This window comes from Mobula birostris, chromosome 3, assembly GCF_030028105.1.
Source record: "Mobula birostris isolate sMobBir1 chromosome 3, sMobBir1.hap1, whole genome shotgun sequence".
Classification (NCBI taxonomy): domain Eukaryota; kingdom Metazoa; phylum Chordata; class Chondrichthyes; order Myliobatiformes; family Myliobatidae; genus Mobula; species Mobula birostris.
In genome coordinates, this window is record NC_092372.1 from 30248437 (window position 1) to 30274840 (window position 26404).

General features: G+C 38.7%; 1 protein-coding gene across 7 annotated transcripts in view; it reads right to left on the bottom strand.

Moving 5' to 3' along the window:
• Window positions 1-26404, bottom strand: part of LOC140194958 (probable E3 ubiquitin-protein ligase HERC1) — a 299092-nt gene that overhangs the window by 131704 nt on the left and 140984 nt on the right. For 6 of the 7 annotated variants that reach the window (XM_072252425.1, XM_072252428.1, XM_072252426.1 and 3 more), the window contains 9 exons: window positions 24349-24441; window positions 20981-21142; window positions 15340-15579; window positions 14429-14512; window positions 10335-10867; window positions 7082-7842; window positions 3463-3676; window positions 1173-1333; window positions 173-277 (listed from right to left, as the gene is read on the bottom strand). In XM_072252425.1, the coding sequence (XP_072108526.1) occupies window positions 173-277; window positions 1173-1333; window positions 3463-3676; window positions 7082-7842; window positions 10335-10867; window positions 14429-14512; window positions 15340-15579; window positions 20981-21142; window positions 24349-24441 (2353 nt within the window). The remainder of the gene's footprint in view (window positions 1-172; window positions 278-1172; window positions 1334-3462; window positions 3677-7081; window positions 7843-10334; window positions 10868-14428; window positions 14513-15339; window positions 15580-20980; window positions 21143-24348; window positions 24442-26404) is intronic. The other variant, XM_072252427.1, reaches the window with a different exon arrangement.

Below are 26404 nucleotides of genomic sequence, written 5' to 3' on the forward strand. Positions count from 1 at the left end.
AATTTATAGTTATGTCAAAAAAATGCATAATAAAATGTGATCAATATAAGTGCGAAGAATTACTGAATATGCAAGAATAATAAATGCACATTACTTTGGGAGATTTATTTACTACCAATACAAATGTGTAAAATCATTAATAGCATCATCATCTCAAACTGATTGGCTGTACCTGAAGCATCAACTGCTTTGCAAATGTGCCTCAAGGAAAAACCCATTTCTAGCAAGGGAACAGCAACAGGTGGTGGATGCTCAGGAAGATCACTTCTAGAATCTACTAAAGTGAGGGAGAAATTATAGATTACAATTAAAACTCAATTAAAGGTTTGTCACTTACAACTGAAGGTGTCCAAGGCCCTGACAAAAAATTGTGAATTGTCCTTATATAATACAGCTTGCTCAAAAATCTTATTGCATTTTTAAAAAAATATTTACTATCGATTTGTAATCCAAGGAGCACGAAGCACAGAATCAAATATCGCTGTGATGATTGTACGTTCTAGTATCAATTGTTTGGCGACAATAAAGTGAAGTAAAGTAAAGTATTTTATTTCCAAAGTGGAGTTGAAATGATAGTAGAGCTAGTCAGGTTCAAGTAATAACTTGCCTTCATTCTTCGGTTTAGTGTTATTGTGATTTTACTAAATCTCTTGGTATAATAACCCCTTAGGCCGGGGAAAACTAGCCACTCTACCATTGACTGCCCATAGCTTAATTACATTGATTTAAACTTTTTAGAGATATGAGTGCAACGCAAACTATGATCTGAGGAATGGCCAAGTCATTGGATATTTAAGTCATAAGCAAACAATTGCAAGGCCAGTGGCCTGAGATCAACATGAAAAGGAAAGTTAAAGAATAAAGATTGGCTAATTAGTAGAACGTAAGTAAGGTGGATTAAAACTATGTATGATGCACTGTTGCTGATTTCCACATTCCACGTTTTTACATTGTCAACTTCGCCCAAGTCAATTTCATTCCTGTTAGTCAGGTAATCTCTGCTTATTGCCAGTATAAATCAATTCAAGAGACAGCACAACTGTTTTAAGAAATGAGGAGAAAGGAGAATACACAGAAAAGTATACTGAATATTCAGAGTTACCAAAATATATCAAAATTAAAGCATGATAGGAGACACACAACTACCTTTTAATATGACTGTTGTGACTTACCAGGGGAACTGCATTGTCTGTTAGAAACAGAAGGAAATGAAAAATAATTCCTTTGCTCCCCATCATCATCTGAAATAGCAGGTACCACATTCAATCCAGGAGGTATCAAAGGATTGTTAATCAATCCAGAGAGTGAAGGAAATCTGACTAAAACCATTTGTCTATATAAAAAACAAATGCAAAACAAATCAAAAATAATTCAGGTTTAATATACAAGCACATAGAACATATAGGTACTTAGAGGTTTTGTGTAAGCTTAAATTTTCTTGACTTTTCCATCAAAATGACAGCAGACTTGAAATTGCCAAAAATTTAAAGATACTCTAACATGGTGTGTGCTCATGCAGCATATAGATTGACGCACAGTGGATTCTGATTAATTGGGCTATTGGTTAATCGGGGCAACCACTATGTTGGGACAACTCTTAAAGAACAAAAACTAACTGAGATAATAGCCTGAATTCCCTTTGTTTATTTGGGACACAATGCCACTTAATTGTGACAGGAGACTTGTCAAACAATGTCTAACTGTGGCACTATTCTGTACTTGGAGCAAACAGTTTTTAAATAGTGCCAGCTGCGTATGTTTGTCTTCGAAAAGCAGTGATTTTGTTACTGAGAGTTGGTGAGAAATAAGCAGTAAGACAATTCGGAACTGATTTGCTTACTGCGGTTTCAACCGTTCAGGCTTGGAGATGCCAGAAGCAGCCAAAAGTGAAAATGAAATGATTCCACTACTTCAACAGGTTAAGAACTATAAAAAATTTGAAGATATCAACAATCATCTTGAATGTTACAATCAAGATGAAGATTTGGAGGATGTCAAGAAGCATTGTATGAAGGCAGTCCATTATCTGCACTAAGTGTATGCGCTGATTTTGTTAATTACTGCCAATGAAAAGAATATGGCAGTATACAGTCAATGAATTACTTTGTCGATAACTATTAGGAACTAATACACAGCTTTATAATACTGCAGAAGTATTGGTAGCGTTCTAGTTTGTTCTGTAATTCTTTTAAATACATAAATTGCTACTTAAATGGTAGTTTGTCTTTTTTTAATACTTTTTTTTAACTGTTTCCATGAAACTTCAGCTGATTGGAACAGCTGCTTAAGTGGGCCAAAATGTACTGGTCCGGATGTGTCTCAATTAACCAGAATCCACTGTATAGTTTTTCTAACATTCAATTATGGAGTCAATTTTATAACCCAACACCTATACTGGTGCAATGCTTTAAAGTAGATGGCTGGAGGCTGTCAGGTCAGCTCTAATATTACTGCTATTCTGATTTTCCTCCCTAAGGAATTCAGAACATCAAAAAGGAATTAGGGCAACTACTTTCCCATCTATAATTCAAATCTAAATTTGTTGAAAACCAAATTGTCTAATTATCAGAATAGGTTAATCAAAATATATATTATACTGAATTGAACTCTGAGATTTTTAAAAATGGTCATTGTGCAATCTCATTTTCAAATGCATTTCTAATTATTGAAAACTGAGGCCCCTATCACCACTGTAACTCAGTACTAGTCAATGATAACAAGTTATCACTGTTAATGAATCTGCTGACACTTTAGTATAAAATACAAAACTTAAACAATTTAAAAATAAATTTAGACAGTAATATAAAGCTATTCTTTTGCACTATTGCCTCTGACTTCACTAGCTGAGTTGTCTCAGATGACACTGGATCCACAGACCTACGGGAAAATGATGAAACTAAAATCAAACTGACAGTTTGGGAAGTTCTGATAATAGGCTGCAAATGAGGATGAACTATACTGGAAGTAATAAACACAAGAGATTCTGCAGATGCTGGAAACCCAAAATACATATAAAATGCTGGAGGAATTCAGCTGCTCAGGCAGCATCTATGGAGAGGAATAAAGAGCCAAAATTTTGGGCCATAGAAGGAGTCCTGACGAAGAGCATTGGCCTGAAGCATTGGCTCTTTATTCCTCTCCACAGACGTTGCCGGACCTGCTGAGTTTCTCCATTATTTTGCGTGTTTCAGAAATAAACTGGGCTACTAGAGTGCCCTCAATTAAAGTACAATTCAGTTGCATGTTCCAAAACACATAACTTTTTTTTATTAAGGAATCTTGTAGACATTTTGAATTTTATTAGCAGTATTTACAGTGATGGTAATACTTGTTTAGAAATGGGTCTGCAATCTTAAAAATAAATCAATAGGATCCTTAAGTGACACACTAAACAGGCTAAATGTTTTCTATTGATCAGTATAAGATTCACAGTATAAAATGCATTACCAATGTTTTACTCACTGTAAGACATTGACAGGCAAGTAAGGATTAAAATTTTCTAATCCATTTGTAGAAGCTAAGGAACCCAAATTAGTGGCTGAAGAAGAATTTGAAGTTGACAATGAGATGGGAATGCCTGTACTTTCTTCAGAGGAGTTACTGTACAGTGAAACTGTACTAGATGAAGTTGATGCCGCTTGAGAGTGAAGTTTTGAATTTTCTGTCAATGGTGCAGCTGAAGTTAGAATTTCAAAAGAAAACATTTGAATTAGTACTTCAGTTAAGCAAATGATGCATATAGTTTTACACATTAAAATACAAAAAAGTTTTGACTAATTGGCTTCAAATCTCTAGCAGTAGATAATGCTTATGAAACATTTGCTGCTGTTAATTTTATGTGAAAGTATGTCCCCTATTAAACTACCACATCTTATATTAAAGTCTTCTAACAAGTTTAGTGTCTCCTTTGTCAAAACACCTTCTGTAAATCAATGTAAGGCTGTCTCACAAAATTATGAAATACGGTGTGATCTAGCCACTTTCTTTACAATAGGGTTTTTTAAGAGCCTCTTAGACAGGTACATGGAGCTTAGAAAACTACAGGGCTATGCACTAGGGAAATTCTAGGCAGTTTCCAGAGTAGGTTGTATGGTCGACACAACATTGTGGGCCGAAGGGCCTGTAATGTGTTGTAGATTTCTATGTTCTATGCTTTCCAGTATATTGTAATGCATAGAAAAAAAAATCCACTTAATTTTCAGTAACATCACCATAATTAGAAATATCATTGAATTGTCCATCTCTTTTTTAACATTATGACTCAATAGTGTAACTCAGATTAATTTTGCCAGAGGGAAGCATTTTTTTTAAATAGAGTGAATCTGAAAATCAAGAAACTGCTGGTGTTGGAAGTCTGAATCAAAAACAAAAACATTAAGCTACCTATTCTACTGCCATCCACCTGCACTAGTTGTATTTTACAATTAAAAAAACATAGGCAATCTGTATGCCTTTGGGACTTGGAAGAAAAGCACCACAATCATAAGGAAATCATATACGTTCACACAGAAGGCATCAGAGGGCAGGGTGGTTGCTGCCTGGGACATGGTGGTTCAGAAGGCGATGAAGGCAGATATTCTCAACAATTGAAAGCCTTGCTGATTCACGGGCTGGTAGAAGGGATTAGGACAGATGAGCAAACAATTGTCAGCATGGATGCAAACAACTTGCATGGAATGTACAGAGTACACTGCACTGCAACGATGAAGCATGCTAGTTCACAGGGCACCCCAAATCTCTAACACAAAATAATCTGCAGGTGCTGGGATCAAAGCAACACTCACAACACGCTGGAGGAACTCAGCAGGTCGGGCAGCATCCGTGGAAACGATGAGTGGGCGTTTCAGGCCGGAACCCTTCGTCAGGACTGAAGAGGGAAGGGGCAGAGGCCCTCTGAAGAAGGTGGGGGAGGGTTGGAAGAGAAGGCTGGTAGGTTCAGTTGAAAAACCAGTAATTTGAAAGACAAAGGGGTGGGGGAGGGGAAGCTGGTAAGTGATAGGCAGGAAAACAATGGGTAGTAGAAGGAGGCAGAACCATGAGGGAGGTGATAGGCAGCTGGAGGAGGGAGCAGAGTGAAATAGGGATAGAGGAAGGGAGGGGGAGGGAATTACCAGAAATTGGAGAATTCTATGTTACTCCAAACAGTCCTTCCAGGTGAGACAACACTTCACTTGTGAGTCTGTTGGGGTCATCTATTGCATCTGGTGCTCCCAGTGTGGCCTCCTCTACATCGGTGAAACCCGACACAGACTGGGGGACCACTTCGTCGAGCACCTCCGCTCCATCCGCCACAATAGACAGGATCTCCCGTTAGCCACCCACTTCAACTCTGCTTCCCATTCCCATACAGATATGTCCATACATGGCCTCCTCTACTGCCATGATGAGGCTAAACTCAGGTTGGAGAAGCAACACCTCATATACCGTCTAGGTAGTCTCCAGCCCCTTGGTATGAACATAGAATTCTCCAACTTCCGGTAATTCCCTCCCCCTCCCTTCCTCTATCCCTATTTCACTCTGCTCCCTCCCCCAGCTGCCTATCACCTCTCTCATAGTTCCGCCTCCTTCTACTACCCATTGTTTTCCTGCCTATCACCTCCCTGCTTCCCCTCCCCCACCCCTTTGTCTTTCAAATTACTGGTTTTTCAACTGAACCTACCAGCCTTCTCCTTTCAACCCTCCTCCACCTTCTTTATAGGGCCTCTGCCCCGTCCCTCTTCAGTCCTGATGAAGGGTTCTGGCCCGAAACGTCGATATCATTTCCACGGATGCTGCCCGACCTGCTGAGTTCCTCCAGCGTGTTGTGAGTGTTACCCCAAATCTCTGCTCTGCAAACTAGGAAATTATGTGCTCTTTATGGAATTGCGATAAATACTATCTGGGTCACTTACAATGCTGCTATAAGGCGATTAAAAGATAATAAAGAAATTTCTAGTCTGGGAAACATCCCCATACACCAGTTCAATGACAGGATAACTTTTATGTTTTTGATTAGTAATATCCAAAATACAAAGTTAAGCTGAAATAGCCAAATACACTACCATTAAAGGCTTGCATTTATACTGTCCCTTTTATGACTTTAGTGTGTCACAAAAACTTCTAACTGCTAATTAGGTATTTCCAAAACAGTTAATGCTGAAATGATTACCAACATGAACATGGCAAGCTTCACAAGCAGTAACATAATGTTGATTACTTACCCTTTTTTAGTAGTGTTAGATTAAAAAAATAATTATTTTATACAGGAAGAATTTCCCTGTTCTTTGCTGAAACAGTGCCACGGGATTTTTTATCCTGAACTTGAAAGGGCAGAAGGGATCTCAGTTCAGTATCACATGTAAAAAAAACACTGCACCACCATCACTCCAAGAGTGCCCTGAAGTATCAACCTTCATGTTGTACTGTCTTTTGTGTATGAATTCAACCTAAGAAACCTCTGAGATGTGAAATGTGGCCAAACATGCATTATTATTATACAAAAGACTAAGCTTTGATAATATAAGGTCTACTGTAACTTTGGATGTTGTTAACCTAAATATACTTTGTTAGCGTACACATATTAAAACAAACACACTTAATGGTATAAAGCAACACACACAAAATGCTGGAGGAACTCAGCAGGTCAGGCAGTATCTATGGAAGTGAATAAACAGTCGACATTTCGGGCTGAGCCCCTTCGTCAGGACTGGAAAGGAAGGGAAAAGATGCCAGAATAAAAAAGCTGATGAGGGGAGAGGAGGGAGGATAGCTAGAAGGTGATAGGTGAAGCCAGGTGGGAAGGAAAGATAAAGGGCTGGAGAGGAAGAAATCTGACAGGAGAGGAGAGTGGACCAAAGGAGAAAGAGAAGGAGATGATAAGCAATTTCATGAGCACCTGGAAGTCACAAACTACTTACTCCTTCTGCCCCTTATGCAATGTAGAAAGCATGAATGCATTTAGGAAAGGCATTTGGAACTAAATGAACAAGATGACCACAATAACAGTCTATTAGAAAATTATTTAAATGAGGTCTTGCATAAGAAAATGCCACATCAGGAACTGGGTACTGCAAGGAGATAATTCTGGTTAAATCTTTCTTACCTTTACCCTCTTTGGTTCCATAATCTTCCACCAAAGAATCCAATGTAGATTTGAATACCATGATATGGGCACGCTCCAGATCAGCTAGTGAAACTACACGCTTAATTGGACATGGCCGCACTGCCCACTTTACCATGCACCTCATTATATAATGGAGCACCATTCTAATTTCAGAATTCTCTGCAGAGCCAGCAGTGGCTTTAGCGTTATCTGAAGTACATGAGCTGTTTGCTGTGATTTTGGGAATAAGGAGCAAGTCCGCATATTTGCTGTAACTCAGTATAACACTGAGTGTTTTCATGGCCCCAACAGACAAGTATGAAAGTTGCACAGCTCGCAGTTCAGCTAAGAATAATTCATATTTTTGTACAGTTCTATCACATGACTTTGGGGAGGTTTCGATTAATTCAGTACTCCCTTTTGCAGCACAATCTTTTTGAGCCTCGTTTTCTTCATTATGATCCAGTAAATTTTTAGAAAGAACATTCAAAGATTCTTGATTTTGTATGCTAGAGGGATCTTTGTGGTCATCAGCAACCATAAATTTTGCAATTTCTTCATCCAGTGATTTTTCCAGTTCATTCTTGACAGCTTTCTCAGGCGGGTCTTTATTTTGTGTCATCTTATTGCACACTTCAGGCTCTTCACGTACTCCAGTCAAGTAGGTCAGGTCTAATAACATGGATGGCTTCAGACCATGGAATCTTGTCATGTCAAAGCAATACGACTTGCAGGGTTCCAGCGAGGAGAGCAACGCGTCACTTGGAGAGCCAGAAATCAGAAAACTTTGTTAGCATATGTTATAGTACAATGAAGAAATGAGAATAAAAACTTGAACTCAAAATCTGCCTTGTTATGGCAACACTGTCTGCTTGCACTGCACTTTCTCTGTAACTGCAACACTTTATTCTGCACTCTGCTTTACCGCAATAACTCACTTGTAATTAATTGATCTGTATGAACAGTAAGCAAGTTTTTTCACTGTACCTTGATACACGTGACAATAATAAATTTACCGATTTAAAAGCAAAAAAGTTAAAATTAAGAAAAATGAAGAGGGAGGAAAATAGATAATTACCAAATAGAGTGGAAAAAATGTATACAGATAGAAAAGGTGAAAATTACATAGAAACGCCATTCATAATGCTCATCATTCTAACGCTTTCCATCTTTTGCCTCACAATATTTAAGAAATGGATTTACAATATTTGTTCTGCTGACTGAAAACTGCAGCATCTACTCTCCTGATTAAAAGTTTTCAGTTCAAGACAGAGCACAATCTAAAATCATGCTACGCTCATCCCACCAGACATATTCTTGAGTGGTGCCAAGAGAGTCAGAAAAAAAATGATTTAAAAAATCTTGCTTGGGATATTTCTTTGGAATAAAAAACAATCTCAAGCAAGTTTCTTTAAAAACAAAAGGTATTTAAAAATGGTAGAGGAACTCAGAAGTCTGCTGAGTTTCTCCAGCATTCTGTGTGTGTTGCTTTGGATTTCTAGTATCTGCAGATTTTCTCATGTTTGTGTAACTTAAAAATCCACTTTATTTTAAAATATTTTTCTGAGGGATTGCATGTTACCGACATTATAGGTTTTTATATTATTGGTAGCAAATTCAGGATTTCCTATCAAACTATTCACATGTGGAATCCATAGACTGACAAATTTGTGGTATTTCAGGGCAAGTATTACTACTGTCATTGTATCTACACACAACAGACCCATACTTCTTTCGACCATCAGAGAAGATCATTGCAATTTCAAGCCACATAGGACAAAATCAGAAAAATATCTACATCTGGGCAGTAGAATTATGCCTGGTCTCTGTATAGAAAAGAAAAAAAAAAATCATGGTGTCAAAGGAGACCGTTCTGTTTACCGCATCCTCTCTGGCTAAAAACCATTGGGCAAATTCCATCTCTTGTTCATTTACTTTTTAAATGCAATAGCACGATGGAGGATGGAACTTTCAGGCTATGAGTTGTCGATACTACTTCATGCACCAAAAATTTTTGAGCAAAACCTCTTTGCATCAGAAATCCTTTAATGCTTTTACCAATGATTTTAGATGTGTTCCCACTAACTATTCTTCTGTTCACCATGTTTGAAATTTATAATTTTATAAGCTGCAATTCAATCTCTTCTCAAACTAACTTTTTCCTAAATCAAGAAGCACTTTTTCAAACAATCTTATAATTAACACTTCCAGCCCTGTGAGATGACCCTCATAAGATTACTGCTAAAAGCAAACACTTAAATATTGCATACAACTTCTCTTGTCCAAAAACTTTACACAAAGTTATTTTTATTGAACTGGAAAGGAACATTAGATAATTTTCTTTTCAACTTTGAATATTTCAACAATGAATCTCTGCAAATCTAAGCATGACATGACGTTGTATAACCACTGAGCATGAGTAGGAGGAAAAACATTATGTCATGCTTAGATTTAGAGAAGATTCGTTGTTCAATTTCTGAATCTCGTCAAGACTTTCAATCATAGTGGGGTCCTTTTCTGAATTATTTTCAAAACCTTCAATTCGTTGTTTAAATTCTGATGTTGACTATTATTATTATTTTTTATTCTATGAGAAGGTATTTTACCTTTTTTCTCATTAATAAACAGCTTCGGTCTTGGTAGGGGTTAGATTCTTTTTTTTTGTAATAAATTAGTATATTTCAAAATAACTATTGATTAATTTACATGAATACAGGGTAATGAGATTATTATTACTAATAGATATAATGTAATTGGTAATTTTTAAAATCTTTTTTGATCTTTTATATATATCTTCTTGTACTCTGTATTCTTTTATGTAGAAACTAATAAAAATATTGGAAAGAACTTTGAATATTTTCCTTCCTGAGATGATGACAATTCCTGTTTCTATGTGGAAACTGGACAACAATGAAGAATGAAATTAATAAAATCAGAACCTGCTGGCTAGGCACAAGTGATTCAGACCGATGGCTACTGTTGGAACTCATTTATTCTGTTTCCCTCTTCACAGCATTTTCTGATTTTATTTCCAAATGAATGTGGAACAAAGTGCATAACGTTCCCTCCTGTTCCCCCAGATACTCACCACAATCTGACATCAACTAATCCATCCCTCCCACATCCCACCAAGTCTCTACCTTTCCCAGGACAGACAGTGGAACCAAGAGGCCACCTCCCTGATGTATCTTGGGTTATAGAATGCATTCCAAATCCAGAAACATTCATTTTTAAATTGATGTGACATTTATACCTGTTGGCAATTTCCGCATCTTCCCATTGTAGTCTTGCAAAGGCGCCTCCTGCTTTTGTAATTCCCAAAAGGGTTGCTTTGCGACCTGAAGGCCTGTGTAAGCATTGACCACCAACTCGAAGGCCACCATCTATTCCACCAACAACTGCCAGAACAGGCCAGACTTCTCGGCACAGCATTTGGAGTTGTAGTTCAGCTAGGTCTGTGATGCACTGGATCTTATCTTCATCCTTTAATAGGTTGTCCTCTTGCCGTCTCAACTCTTTTTCCTCAAGGGTGCTTTTCTTCATGGAATATTTACTCAGAACTTTATTCAGTTTCAATATTTTTGCTTCTTTCATAATGGAACCAATCAACTCTAGCCTACAAAGCATATAGTGGTTAACTGCAGGCATCCAGTTGTCATTGCAATGGAGTTTTCGGATCAACTGTATAGTTGCCTCTGACAAGGCAGTCATAAGAGGACTGCAAAATGGTTCACCAGGTAGGAGGTCCTGAGGCATTCCACACATTTGCATGTCACAAAGTGCCACCTGAAAGAAATGGAAAATATCAAGACTTTCCAAAAAATCTTTTAAATTGATCGCATTCATGATAGTGGGTAAATCCAAAAGCCTGTATACCTGGACTGTGGACTAAGTACAGGATGAAGATTATAATCCTAGAAATTCAATTGTGTTAAAGCTAATGGTTTATAAAGATCAGTGTGACTGAAAATGCATTTGGAGAGAAACATGATTACAATCTCTAGTTAAATTCACATCTATCAACTTGATCAAGCACTTCCAGAAATTAAGCTGGGCAAAGGGGTTAGTGTAAATGGGGAAAAAAGATAGGCACTAACACAGTGAGCTGAAAAACCAGTTTCTGTGCTGTCCAACTCCATTACTCTTTTCACATACTTGCAAGCCTGAATTAATTTCTGCAACAGTCACATACTAGATGACACTATTTCTCTTGTGGACTGTCATGGAGGAAACTTATCAAGTTGGTGAAGTGGCATTTTGTGGACAACTTCACATTATTAACATAGCATTCAATTGGACTGTAAGGCATATCTCAAGTAATTTTAGATCCATCTTCCCCTTCAGAACAACTTATAACCAACCCACCCCTTCAACCCACCATTCTCCCTCTCTAAGCTGATACTCCGCCCCCAAACCTTAAAGGCCAAGATTCCCTTCCATCACTTGTTTTCCAACCAATGACGACCTCTCAGCAACCTGAACTGCCCCTCAATTACTTACCTAATAACTGCTTGTCCTTCTACGGACCACAGCTTTCCATCATAAGCAGCTCAGATGCATACCCAAATCTCCTCGGAAACCATTTAGCACATGTTTATTATTTTGAATAATTAAGACTTAATCTTCAGAATTACATAACACACTGAAACATGCAAACACTATGTTGATACCTAAGCAAGGCCACAGAACTGCTCTAAGTTTCACAGTTGCAACATTTATGGACCAGAGTATAAACAATGATAACTTGTCATGAATAGTTAAAAACACAGATTTATATAAGTTAAAATTTCCATTATGAAAATCTCTAAAATTTGTGCTGGACTACTAAATTACACACAAATAATAAGAAAAAGCATTGTGAATGCTGGGAACCTGAAATAAAAAATATAGTGGAAATACATAGCAGGTCAGACTGTGCCGTACTAAACAAAACTAATGTATCAAATTCATGGAAGATACAAGCTTGTGGCTCAATATGGGAAGGAAAGGAATTAATAAGGGTAGGACAGCAAGATGACCTCAAGTTTAATGACAAGAAATCAGTGATTCTTCCATGCTTATTATTGTTGGATGTGGTGAGTGGAAATGATAAGAGAAAGCTGTACAAGACAGCTCTCTGGAGCAGGGAAGTAGCAGCTGGGAATATTTATTAGGTTTGCTTGAGAAGGGCAAGGTGTATTAGAGCTTTATGGATTCCTGTCAGGCTAGAAATTATCCGTAATAACCACTGGTCTGCATCTCTTATGACATTTGTTTAGAGGTGAGCTATCAATTAGTGTGAGGTACTAGACAGTGAGGGTAATGTTTTTAATGGGACTATGCTTGAAAGATGAAGCCCAGTTTCTACAGACATGACATAGCAGATGAAAAGTCAAAGATTCAATAGCTTAAGCATTGAAATTGGAACTGGAAGTGAATTTTGGTAGTGTGAGGGGATCCTGCAGTGCCCCTATTAACTGTTTGAAGAGAGACAGAAAGAGACATTCATCACTGATTGTTTGTTTGGAAAGGAGAGAGAGAGGTGAAGATTAACAGTGGACTGTCACTTTAAGGCATTGGAAGTAACTTTGGATTTCGACTGAGTTTGGAGTTGGAGACAGCACCGAGCAGCTCGAAGGTTGCTATGGTGACCAAAGGCAGATTGTTGATGTTACTTTCAAGGACTTGTTGCCTGCTTGCACTCCTTTACAGACAAAGGAAGGAGGGCCTCTTTGAATGACAGGTGATGCTCAGCCTGGTGAAATAAATGGGAGGTCAGATGATACAGACCTCAGGACACATGATTTGAACACTGAATGAGCATTGTTGTGCCCACAGAGAAAGTGGGCTTTGGAGGATCGATCAGGCGGATCGATCCAAATTGCCATTCCACCACTGAAGAAGGGGTTGACTGGTAGGGAGTTGTCTATGTGTCCACCCTTGCTGGGGTGATAGGAAAACTGGTCCCCCTGGTTAAAGTCACAGTCAGTGACTTGTGAAGGATTTCGGAGGATGACGAGGAGATCGATGGCATCAGCTCACCTGAAGACTCAACTCACTCTGTCTCTCTTTCTCTCCATCACTACTCAACTAAATACCATGAACTGAACTGAACTGAACTTTACTGACTGTCGTAAGACTGTATCTTTTTACCCCTAGACTTAAAGAAGCTTGGTTTTTTCATACATATATATTCCACACTTACTTTTATATATAATCATTGCTAACCTGTTTGATTTATCTACATTTATATCACTGCATTGCGTAGTTACTAATAAATATTATTAGTTGTTAGCAATACGAGACTCCAAAGTGTTTTCCATCTCTGCTGGTTTCTTTATCCCTGTCACGGGGTACGTGACAGTAGAAAGAGGAAGTGAGACTGGGAGAGGAATGAGGATCGAGAACATTTTAAGGTCCAAGTTGTTACATGGTGCAGTGGCTGAATGAGAAAAACATTGCTGGCAGTTTGGAGGATATAATTTTCTCATTGTAATTGGTTCGGTTGTGGATATTAGTTTTATTTATACATCGAAACATACAACAAAATGCATCATTTGTGTCAACAACCAACAGTCCGAGTATGTGCTGGGGCTGCCTGCAAGTGCAACCATGCTTCCAATGCCAATATAGCAACTTACTAACCCTAACCCATATGTTGTTGGAATATGGGAAGAAACTGGAAGACCAGAGCAAATCCACACGGTTGAGGGGAGAACATACAAACTCCTTACAATTATGATTTTTACTTGAAAAGAATAGGTTGAAACCAGGTAAGGTGCTTGGAAAAGGGTAAAGTGTCAGAGCAGCAGGAAAACAATGCTAGTGACGGCACATTGGTACAAGTATAATAACGGTCTCAAAGAGCAGTCTAAAAGTTCCAGCAACACGAGCACAGTCTATGTGGAATTTTAATGTGTTTTTTTTCCATATGCACGGTTACTCTGGTTTTCTCCCACATCCCAGGGACATGTTGGTGGCAGGTTAATTTGGCTTTTGTAAATTAAGCCTAGCTTTGTTAGCAATATTATTGGTACAGTGAGAGAACAGGTTGCGAAGGAATAAGATTACTCTGAGCTGTAATATGTCATAAGCAAAATGAAATGATAACAAGATTTGCAGGTATGTACCACATGATTGCCGCAAAGGTTTGACCAGGGCAAGTCTGGAATGCATAGCCATTTGTGAAGCCTACAATTTTGGGGAAAATGTCATCACCCACCAATAATGCTTCTGTTAAGGTCACAATAGGTGCACACTCATCCACAAAACATTTGGACCTTCGGAATACCTCAAGTCTGTTAAGCTATTGCTTAAGGCATTGTTTATATTTCTGAAATTACTTGAATATATGAAATAGATAATTACCTTTTCTCCAGGATTACTGCTATAAAACATCACACAAGGATACAGTTCAGTTGCTTCAACATCTTCAAAAGCTAATTTTGGTTCCTTAAGCAAATAAGAAAAAAAATCACCTTTACTAATAATAGCAGGCATACCTCAAAAATCAACAAGGGCCCAGGATACAACTGTTTCCCCAACCGTTTTCAATGCAATAAATCCAAGTTAAAGTAATATTTGCATTTTTGCTAATAAAAGTAATAAAATTTTCAGGTTAATTTATCTCCCAGATGTGGGAAAGGTGAGGAGAAACAGACATGAACTGCATCACTAACACTGGAAAAATGCACAAAGTTTGTGGTGAACTCATGATTGTACCTTCCTCGGACCAGGTAATTGGATTGGCATTCCCATCATGAAGAGAAGGAGTTTCAGGCATTGGTCATGAAGAGAGAGCATTTTAGAATTGTGAAGTCTAAGCAACCATTAAATGCATAGTGCCCAGAAACAGATTGCTTGGTTGCATACAGAATCAACAAATGTTGATTACAAGTTACAGATTATAAATCTAGTAATCTTAACGTTATCATTTGGCCCAATAATGTGATAATGAATCAAACATTACTGTGTCAATCACTTGCATCTAATTAAATTAATATGTGAAGCTTCAATTAAAACATATATACTATTTTTATGGACTAAAATTCTGTAATATGAAATCACAAAACACATTTTGTATTTAAATATAAAAATACATTATTTCAATGATTAGTTACACGAGGCGCATTTTAAACAAAACTTTGTTCTCGTGCTCAGATTTTGTGATATACTGTCACCGCATTTATGCATCAGTGGAAAAATGCTGCATGAAGAAACATATATAATACTAGTTTCATTGTTAGACATATTAAGCAATCTCTCAACGTATACCTTACCTCATCATTCTTTCCAAATGAAATTGTTCTTGCTTCCACATCTAGGACACAAGTTATACAATCTCCTTGTGTGTAGCTAGGTAGAGTACAGCCTTGCTCTCCGTTGTGGTAGAGATTCCCACTATAAGCTCTGTAGAGCCACATATCTGACGTTGTACGATGATTGAAATCTCTGACTGGCCACCGTGAGACTCCGACACATGTACCTTCATTACCTTTATTTTCCCTGGTTATGTAAAACTGCACATAAATTAATGAGAATATTAATGAATGTAGACTTCTGTGGGAGTAGTTTACTGATGTTTCAACAACTATACCACTGAACAGTATTAATCAAGAACATCCATCTTATAATAGTAATCGAGGGGCTATAAGAGGTATTCAACCGCCCCCCCCCCCCCCCATGGAGGTTTTCACGTTTTATTGTTTTACAACATTAAACTGCAGTAGATTTAAGTTGCTTTTTTTTTGGCATGGATTAACAAAAGAAAATGACTATTTCATGTCAAAGTGAAAACAGATCTCTACAAAGTGATCTTAAATCAATTACAAGTATAAAACACAAAATAATTGCAGAAGTATTCACCTCCTTCAAGTTGGTATTTAGTTGATGCACTTTTGGCAGCAAACGCAGCCATGAGTCTGTGTGAATAGGTCTCTATCAGCTCTGCACATCTGGACACTGGAATTTTTCCCCATTCTTCTTTACAAAACTGCTCAATCTCTGTCATATTGCATGGGGATTGTGAGTCCAGCCACAAATTCCCAATTGGATTGAGTTCTGGACTTTGACTTGGCCACTGCAGGACATTAGCTTTGTTGTTTTTAAGCCATTCCTGTGTAGCTTTGGCTTTATGCTTGAGGTCATTGTCTTTCTGGAAAACAAATCTTCTCCAAGTCGCAGTTCTCTTGCAGACTGTATCAGGTTTTCCTCAGGATTTCCCTGTATTTTGCTGTATTCATTTTACCCTCTACCTTCAGAAGCTTTCCAGGAACTGCTACAGTGAAGCATCCCCACAGCACGATGCAACTACCACCATTCTTCGTGGTAGGGATGGTGTGTTTTTGATGATGTGCGATGTTTGGCTTACGCCAAACATTGCATTTAGTCTGATGGCCAAAAAGCTCAATTCTGGTTTCATCTGACCATAGAACCTTCTTCCAGCTGACTTCAGAGTCTCCTACATGCCTTCTGGCAAACTCTACCCCAGACTTCATGTGAGTTTCTTTCTCTTTGCCACTCTCCCATAAAGCTGTGATTGGTGAAGCACCCAGGCAGCAGTTGTTGTATGTGCAGTCTCTCCCATGTCAGCCACTGAAGTTGGTAACTTTTCCAGAGTTGTCATAGGTCTCTCGGTGGCCTCCCTCACTAGTCACCTTTTTGCACACTCAGTTTTTGAGGATGGCCTGCTCTCGGCAGATTTACAGCTGTGCTATATTCTTTCCATTTCTTGATAATTGACTTAATTGTACTCCAAGGGATATTCAGTGTCTTGGAAATTTTCTTGTATCCTTCTCCTGACTTGTGCTTTTCAATAACCTTTTTGCGGAGTTGCTTGGAGTGTTCCTTTGTCTTCATGGTGTATTTTTTGCCAGGATATTGTCTCATCAGCAGTTGGACCGTCCAGGTACAGGTGTATTTTACTACAATCAGTTGAAACACCTTGACTGCACACAGTGATCTCCATTTAACTAATTATGTGACTTCTAAATTGGTATGTCATAATAAAAAGGGTGAATACTTATGCAATTAGTTATTCAGTGTTCTATATTTGTAACTAATTTAGATCACTTTGTAGAGATCCTTCTTCACTTTGACATGAAAGAGCCTTTTTCCATTGATCAATGTCAAAAGAGCCAAAATAAATCCACTGTGATTCAATGTTGTAAAACAATAAAACATGAAAACGTCTGGGGCGGTGGGGGTAAATAATTTTTATAGGTACAGTGGCTTGGACAAATCATATTGGCAGAATAATTTAGAAAGCAGGTGAATTGTTCTCAACTTATTCATGAGTTATGGCTGTGAGAGCATAATGCCCTTTAATGTCTATCCTGAAACACTTGAGAAGCATTCAGAAGCATTCCTAAAACGAAGGTGGCTTTTATTCCTTGCTTATAAGGCTCTAGAACAGGCCTTGTTTATGATAAGATGAAACCTTGGTCTCGCGATCAACTTCATTATGGCCCTTGTACCTTATTCTCCAACCGTACTGCACTTCCTCTGTAACAGCAACTTTAACACTATATTCCACATCTACCACCTCAATGTACTTGTGATTTGGAGTGATCTGTAAAATTGACATGCAAAGCAAAATTTTTCACTGCAAGTCTTATTGAGAAAGTAAGGAGGCATGGGATCCAAAGGATCATTGCTTTGTGGATCCAGAACTGGCTTGCCCACAGAAGGCAAAGAGTGATTGTAAATGGGTCATTTTCTGCACGGAGGTCGGTGACCAGTGGTGTGCCTCAGGGATCTGTTCTGGGACTCTTACTCTTTGTGATTTTTATAAATGACCTGGATGAGGAAGTGGAGGGATGGGTTAGTAAGCTTGCTGATGACACAAAGGTTGAGTGTGTTGTGGATAGTGTGGAGGGCTGTCAGAGGTTACAGTGGGACATTGATTGGATGCAAAACTGGGCTGAGAAGTGGCAGATGGAGTTCAACCCAGATAAGTGTGAAGTGGTTCATTTTGGTAGGTCAAATATGATGGCAGAATATAGTATTAATGGTAAGACTCTTGGCAGTGTGGAGGATCAGAGGGATCTTGGGGTCTGAGTCCATAGGACGCTCAAAGCAGCTGCGCAGTTTGACACTGTGGTTAAGAAGGCATATGGTGTATTGGCCTTCATCAATCATGGAATTGAATTCAGGAGCCGAGAGGTAATGTTGCAGCTATATAGGACCCTGGTCAGACCCTAATTGGAGTACTGTGCTCAGTTCTGGTTGCCTCACTACAGGAAGGATGTGGAAGCCATAGAAAGGGTGCAGAGGAGATTTACAAGGATGTTGCCTGGATTGGGGAGCATGCCTTATGAAAACAGGTTGAGTGAACTTGGCCTTTTCTCCTTGGAGTGACAGAGGTTGAGAGATGACCTGAAAGATGATGAAAGGCATTGATCGTGTGGATAGTCAAAGGCTTTTTCCCAGGGCTGAAATGGTTGCCACAAGAGGACACAGGTTTAAGGTGTTTGGGAGTAGGTACAGAGGAGAAGTCAGGGGTAAGTTTTTTACTCAGAGAGTGGTGAGTGCGTGGAATGGGCTGCCGGCAATGGTGGTGGAGGCGGATACGATAGGGTCTTTCAAGAGACTTGTGGATAGGTACATGGAGCTTAGAAAAATAGAGGGCTATGGGTAAGTCTAGTAATTCCTAAGGTAGGGATATGTTCGGCACAACTTTGTGGGCCGAAGGGCCTGTATTGTGCTGTAGGTTTTCTACGTTTCTATCTTGATAGGTGTGACAAAAATAAACCAATTACCAATTAGCAATAAGGCAGCAACGTGTTAGGAAAGGAATTTTAAAATCTTGACTGCTATTATAGGTGGGCAAACGGAGGACTGTCATAAGGTTTTTCAGCTGCTTTATTTGTGGAGTTTGTTTTGGACTGGCCAAGTTACTCTATTACATTATGTGAGGTAGAACCTCACTAGTTCGAATCCTGACCACATTTTTCACCATGTTTTTAAATCAGGAAAGCGCAAAATACAAACTTAGAATTTTTTCATATGACCATAGACCATAAAATATATGAGCAGAATTAAGCCACTCGGCCCATTGAGTCTGTGCCACCATTCCTTCGTGGATGATTTATTATCCCCCTCAACCCTTTTTCTCCTGCCTTCTCCTGTAACTTTGATGCCATGACCAACCAAGAACCTATCAACCTCCACTTTAATGACTTGGCCTCCACTGTCGTCTGTGGCAACGATTCCCACAGATTCAACACCCTCTGGCTAAACCATCACATCTCTGCTCTAAATGGGCGTCCTTCTATTCTGAGGCCGTCCCTTCTGGTCTTAGACTCACCTATTATAAGAAACATCCTCTCCACATCTGCTCTATCTAGGCCTGTCAATATTCGATAGGTTTTAATGTGATCCCCCCCCCCACTACTCCTCGGAACTTCAACATATATAGACCCAGAGCCATCAAATATTCCTCATACATTAACCATTTTATTCCCAGAATCATTCTTGTGAACCTCCTCTGGACTCTCTCCAATGCCAGCACATTTTTTCTTAGATAAAGAGCCCAAAACTGCTCCACAATACTTCAAGTGCAGTCTGACCAATGCCTGGATCAGGGCAAGAACATATGGATCACGTATGTGTCTGAATTCTGGTCTAGCATATTTGAATTCTCAAAAGGTAGTCATAAAGGTGCTACGTAAAGGGCCATTATATGAAATAGCTCATGATTTCTGGGCATTACAACAGCACTAGTAAAATATTATCGCTAGGATGTAAACAATTTGGCATGTTATCACTTGTATGGTGCCACGAAGATCACTGTCAGCACATCTTTCACTTATGGAGGATAATAAGGCAAAAATATCTCATGCACTTCAAGAGTTTCATGAAACAAAGAATAAGAGAAGCTGGGATCCAGTATCAGCCACAATATTGAACTGCAGACTGACTCAAGTGGCAAATTAGCATTCTATTCAAGATTGTTTAATGTCATTTCCAGTACTCAAGTGTAAAGGAGAACAAAATAATTGTTACTCTGGATCCAATGCGGAACAAAAAGAAACACAATAAGATAAAGAACATAATAAAACAACAATAAATATAAATACATAAGATAGCTTATATGCAGTACATAGATTGACTATATGTCCATAAAGTGACACTAGGCATAGGCGTGTCTATACTGTACATAAACTGACTCTGACAAGAGATGATGAAGTATTGGTGGGATATATGGATGGGTGTGTTAGTGGGTGGAGGCGTTGAGAAACCTTATTGCTTGGGGAAAGTAACTGTATTTGAGTCTGGTGGTCCTGGTGTGGATGCTATGTAGCCTCCTCCCTGATGGGAGTAGGTCAAACAATCCATGAACAAGATAGGTGGGATCCTTCACGATGTTACTGGGCTTCTTATGGCACCTTTCTGTATACATGTGCTTGATGGCAGGTAGGCTGGTGCCACTGATTCATTGGGAAGTTCTGAGTACCCACTGTAGAGACTTCCTGTCTGCCACAGTGCTGTTTATGTACCATGCAGTGGTGCAGCATGTTAGGATGTGCATTTGTGGAAGGACGTGAATATAGGTGTACATTGTCCAACTCTCTTCAGCCTCCCCAGAAAATAGAGGCATTGATTAACTTTCCTGATACAAAGTATTTCACCTTATAAAACATTTAGGGCAAATACAAATTGAAGACTGAGCAGCAGGTTAAATAACTAAATAAGTCAAGTAGTTTTAATTGATATAATTTATAAATGTACCATTTCATAAGATCACATCCTCAACCTATTGGTGAAAAAGAAACTAACAGCAAGTTGGTGGCATACATTTTAAAAGTATTTGAAAACCAGTAAAGACGAGACCAGGTGCAAGTAAAACCGATAAATTAGAGTATAGGTCAGGTCATTATTATTTAAACCTCTAATTTAATTACTTTGTTACACACTTGCCTTCCATTGAAAGCATCCCGATGTTATGGCTGTAGATGCTAAGCCATATCCTTTACCCCCTGCACCATGAGATAAAACATTTCCTGCTTCCATTACGCAGCAAACCATTTTTTCTGGATCAAAGGAACATTCTTTAATCGGTATGTTGTCACTTTCTTTATCCTGTGTTTGAAACATAAAGAAAAATAGGAATACACCAAAGGGAAATCATGTTTTGGTATTAATTTATTTTTTTCTTTTGTGGTCAGTATTTTCTAATATACTGGAAAGTAATTTCTTGAAACTGTTTTAAATACATTCTGCCTTAATGACCTATTTCAACCTTTATCAGATTTAAAAGCTAATTGCACAGAATGAACCGAATTCAAAAGAAAATCAAATTTCAAATCAAGTTCTGCTGAAGGAGACAATATGGAGCATTTGGAAAACCCAATCTAAAACACTAAATATACAGGTGCAGGCTTATAAGCTAAATATTTACGGTTCAATAAGCCTTTATTATGTGAGTATTGAAATACAGGTTGAGTATCCCTCATCTGAAATTCCAAAATCTGAAAACCCTGAAATCTGAAATTTTTTTGAGCGCTGTCATGACATCACAAATGCAGTCCTTTACGAAAGGTTCTGGGAAGGTTCCCATGCGATGTGCAGGTTTCTGTGCATCACAGATATTTCTGTGATTGACCTCACATACTTAATGAACAGAAGTTAATGAAAAATAGAAAAACACTGCATAAGTGAAAAATGAAGATCTCGATTGTGTATTGAAAGAAGGAATTCGTCAGTGTCTGAGTGAACATATGCCACTTAACAGTATGCTGATTATGAAACAAGCAACATGATAAACTGAAAATTGAAGGTAAATGTGAATATCCAGCAGGCTAGTTGCAGAAATTTAAGAGAAGGCATGGCATTAAATTTTAAAGAATTTTTGAAAATTAAAGATAAAGTATCTGCTAATCACGAAGATAGTCATTGATGAAAATCTAAAACCAGAACAAGTTTACAATGCTGATTGTTTTTATATCTCACATAAAACCTTAAAAAGGTAAAATACAAATACACTATACTGTAACTTTTTGATCAAAACATGGCATCGTAGGTGGAGACTGAAAGCCTGCTGTTTGTTGTTGTTCAACAGCTGATTCAGGAATTCTCCTGGTGCTGCTGTGCTGCTTTTGTAACCCTGCACACATTATATTTTTATTATATTAATAACATGCCATAATTTTGCAAATGTGTGATGAACGAGTGTAGGGCAAAGACTGCTTACTGGTAGCACATAATTCAGAGTTGGAATATTTTTTAATTTTAGCAATACAGCACAGAGTAGGCCCTTCCAGCATCACCCAAGGAATCCAATTAACCCTATCTTCTTATATATTCCAAAATTCAAAAAAAATCTGGTCTGAAAATCAGTTCCAGCCCCCAAGCATTTTGGAAAAGGGGTATTCAACCCGTACTTCATGATTTTTTTTGCAGGAAATTATTTCATTCTCAGAGAATTATTTCATTGACATAATTTATTGTAAAATTAACACAAGATGTATGGCCAATTGTCACAGCATACACAGAACCTTAATCAGATCTCTGTAAAAGCACTGTGGACTACTGGACTCCATGCTATAGAAAGCTTTAGAGAGGGCATAAAGAAAGTTTATTAGCATGCTGCTTAATAAGAAAAGTACTAATATACAAAGGATGAAAAATGTAGTCCTTTAAGAAGAGGCAATTCTAAATGATATAAATTTTGCTGTTAAGGATGGATGAGATAGACTAGATGTGAGTCTAGAACAATGTTCATAAATTCCAATTAAATACACAGATCTGAAACAAACATCTGTATGAGTTGAGACAGGTAAATTCACTTCTAGAGTAAGAAGGAAATTACATCAGCTTTTAAAGGTGAAAAAAGACTATTCAAGGGACACAGGAACAAGTGTTTTGTCAATTTAGATCATTTGATTACCTAGTAGATTAATATCTACATTGATTGATTACAACTTCTTTCCATTCCATTTGATAAATAAACAACAGACAATAGACAATAGGTGCAGAAGTAGACCATTCGGCCCTTCAAGCCTGCACCGCCATTCTGAGATCATGGCTGATCATCTACTATCAATACCTGGTTCCTGCCTTGTCCCCATAACCCTTGATTCCCCTATCCATAAGATACCTATCTAGCTCCTTCTTGAAAGCATCCAGAGAATTGGCCTCCACTGCCTTCTGAGGCAGCGTGTTCCACACCTCCACAACTCTCTGGGAGAAGAAGTTCCTCCTCAACTCTGCCCTAAATGACCTACCCCTTATTCTTAAACCATGCCCTCTGGTACTGGACTCTCCCAGCATCTGGAACATATTTCCTGCATCTATCTTGTCCAATCCCTTAATAATCTTATATGTCTCAATCAGATTCCCCCCTCAATCTCCTTAATTCCAGCGTGTACAAGCCCAGTCTCTCTAATCTCTCTGCGTAAGACAGTCTGGACATCCCAGGAGTTAACCTAGTGAACCTACGCTGCACCTCCTCCACAGCCAGGATGTCCTTCATTAACCCTGGAGACCAAAACTGCACACAATACTCCAGGTGTGGTCTCACCAGGGCCCTGTACAAATGTAAAAGGATTTCCTTGCTCTTGTACTCAATTCCCTTTATAATAAAGGTCACCATCCATTAGCCTTCTTCACTGCCTGCTGCACTTGCTCATTCACCTTCAGAGACTGATGAACAAGTACTCCTAGATCTCTTTGTATTTCTCCCTTACCTAACTCCACACCGTTCAGATAATAATCTGTCTTCCTGTTCTTGCTCCCAAAGTGAATAACCTCACACTTATTCACATTAAGTGCCATCTGCCAAGTTTCTGCCCACTCACCCAGCCTATCCAAGTCACCTTGAATTCTCCTAACATCCTCATCACATGTCACACTGCCACCCAGCTTAGTCTCATCAGCAAACTTGCTGATGTTATTCACAATGCCTTCCTCTAAATCATTGACGTAAATCGTAAACAGCTGTGGTCCCAATACCGAGCCCTGTGGCACCCCACTAGTCATCACCTGCCATTCCGAGAAACACCCATTCACTGCCACCTTTTGCTTTCTATCTGCCAACCAGTTTTCTATCCATGTCAATATCCTCCCCCCAATGCCATGAGCTCTGATTTTACCCACCAATCTCCTATGTGGTACCTTATCAAATGCCTTCTGAAAGTCAAGGTACACCACATCCACTGGATCTCCCATGTCTATCTTCCTGGTTACATCCTCGAAAAACTCCAATAGATTAGTCAAGCATGATTTGATATTGAATTAAATTGTATTCTATAAAATTCAGATACCTTTAGAAAATAGTTCTGCCATACCTCAGTTGATTTCTCTACTTTTTCCAGTTTGCTTAAAGCAAATGGCATGTCCCACATACAGGCAGAAAGTGAGCTGAAGAGTCTCTCCAAAGTCTGAAATAAGAGACTTGATTAGTAACATAATTTTAGACCATAAGACATTGGAGCAGAATTACAACATTCGGCCCATTGAGTCTGCTCCTCCATCCATCATGGCTGATTTATCCTTCTCAACCCTATTCTTCCTGTAATCTTTGATGCTCTAAGTAACCAAGAACCCGTAAACCTCCGCTTAAAATACAACCAGTGACTTGGCCTCCACAGCCTTCTGCGGCTATGAAATCCACAGATTCACTACTCTCTGGCTAAGGAAATTCCTCATCTCTGTTCTAAGTGGATGTCTCTCTATTCTGAGGTTGTGCCTTCTGGTCCTAGACTCACGCACTAAGAATAGAGGGCACATCCTCTCCATTCCAGTCTTGGCCTTTCGATTTTCAACAGGTTTTGATGAGATCTCCCCCCCCGCCATTCTTATAAACTCCAGCCAGTACTAGCCTAAACGCTCCTTGTACATTAACCCTTTCATTTCATGAATCATTCTCATGAACCTCCTCTGGACCCTGTCCAATGCCAGCACATCATTTCTTAAGAGAAGGGGCCCAAAACTGCTCACAATACTCCAAGTGCAGTCTGACCAATGCCTTATAAAGCCTCAGTATTACATCCTTGTTTTTATATTCTAGGCCTCTTGAAATGAATGCTAACACTGCACTCAATAGACACACCTGAAGGAAATCTATTCAAGAGGAAGCTGTGCTACATGAGAACAACATCCACTGTGCTGCAGAGAACAAGTAATAGCTACAAAAGGAGAGTCTGCACAACCAAAAGACTCCACTACTAACCACAGCCACCACCTATTCTTGCCTACACCACACTATAATATGTGGATCCGAGATCCCACCTGAGGACCCACCAATGGACAACTCCTTAGGAGAACATCATAACTGACTCAAGTAACTGGATTAACCTAATGTACTTCATCCAATGTTGACACTGCACATGATCGGAGTGGGAAGGAGAAAAAGACTAAGGAGAAATAAAGAGTGGTGCTTTGGCAATGTGGGCAATCCAGGCAATAAAGTGGCCCAGAGCCTGGGAAATATTATCTAGAGACAGGTGAGTTTCCATGATTAGTAAGCTTACAAATGGCACAAAAGAGGATAATGTTGCTGTTAGCAATAAAAAACAAGTGGTAGACTACAGGATGATGCTGTTTGGTAACAAAGGCAGATGGAATTTAATGCAACACAGACAAAATCCCAACTAATCACCCCTTTACCATCTCCAGCACATTGACAGCCTGCTTACAGTGTGATGACAAAAACAGCACACAGTTCTCCCACTGTGACATTTATAAAGTTATGCCCATTATAACCATTGTATATTTTATAGCCTGGTTAACAAAGAAAAGTGTCTCATACTCCTCTTCACTACCTTATCAATTTGTGTTGCCATCTTCAGGGATTTGTGCATCAAATTTCCCTTGTTCTTCAACACATCCCAGGGCCCAATCATATATCGTGTATTGCCTATATGTCTTATTATTATTCATCTTCTCAAAGTGTTTAACTTCCTATTTATCAGGATTAAATTTCATCTGTTAATGTTCTGCCTATCTTACTTAATGATCATATCATCTAGTAGCCTACAACTTTCGCAACTTACTCGGTATATCTCTACAATCATATCCAAATGGTAATTGTTTACACAACAATTCTCAGCATTGATAGTTGTGGTTCACCACTGGTCATAAGCTTCTAACTATTAAAATAATCCCCTGCATCTCATTGCTATGACAATTTTGCATCCAGTTTATCAACGTCCTGTATTCCTTGGGCTCTAAGCCTTTTCACCTGTCTCCCGTGTGAGACCTTATCAAAGGCCTTACTGAAGTCTGTCCGGAATACAGAATACGTCTATTGCACTGCCCTCATCAACAAATTTTATTGGATCTTCAAATTGGTCAGACAAGATCGTCAACTAACAAAACCTTGCTGTCTTTCATTTGTGCAAG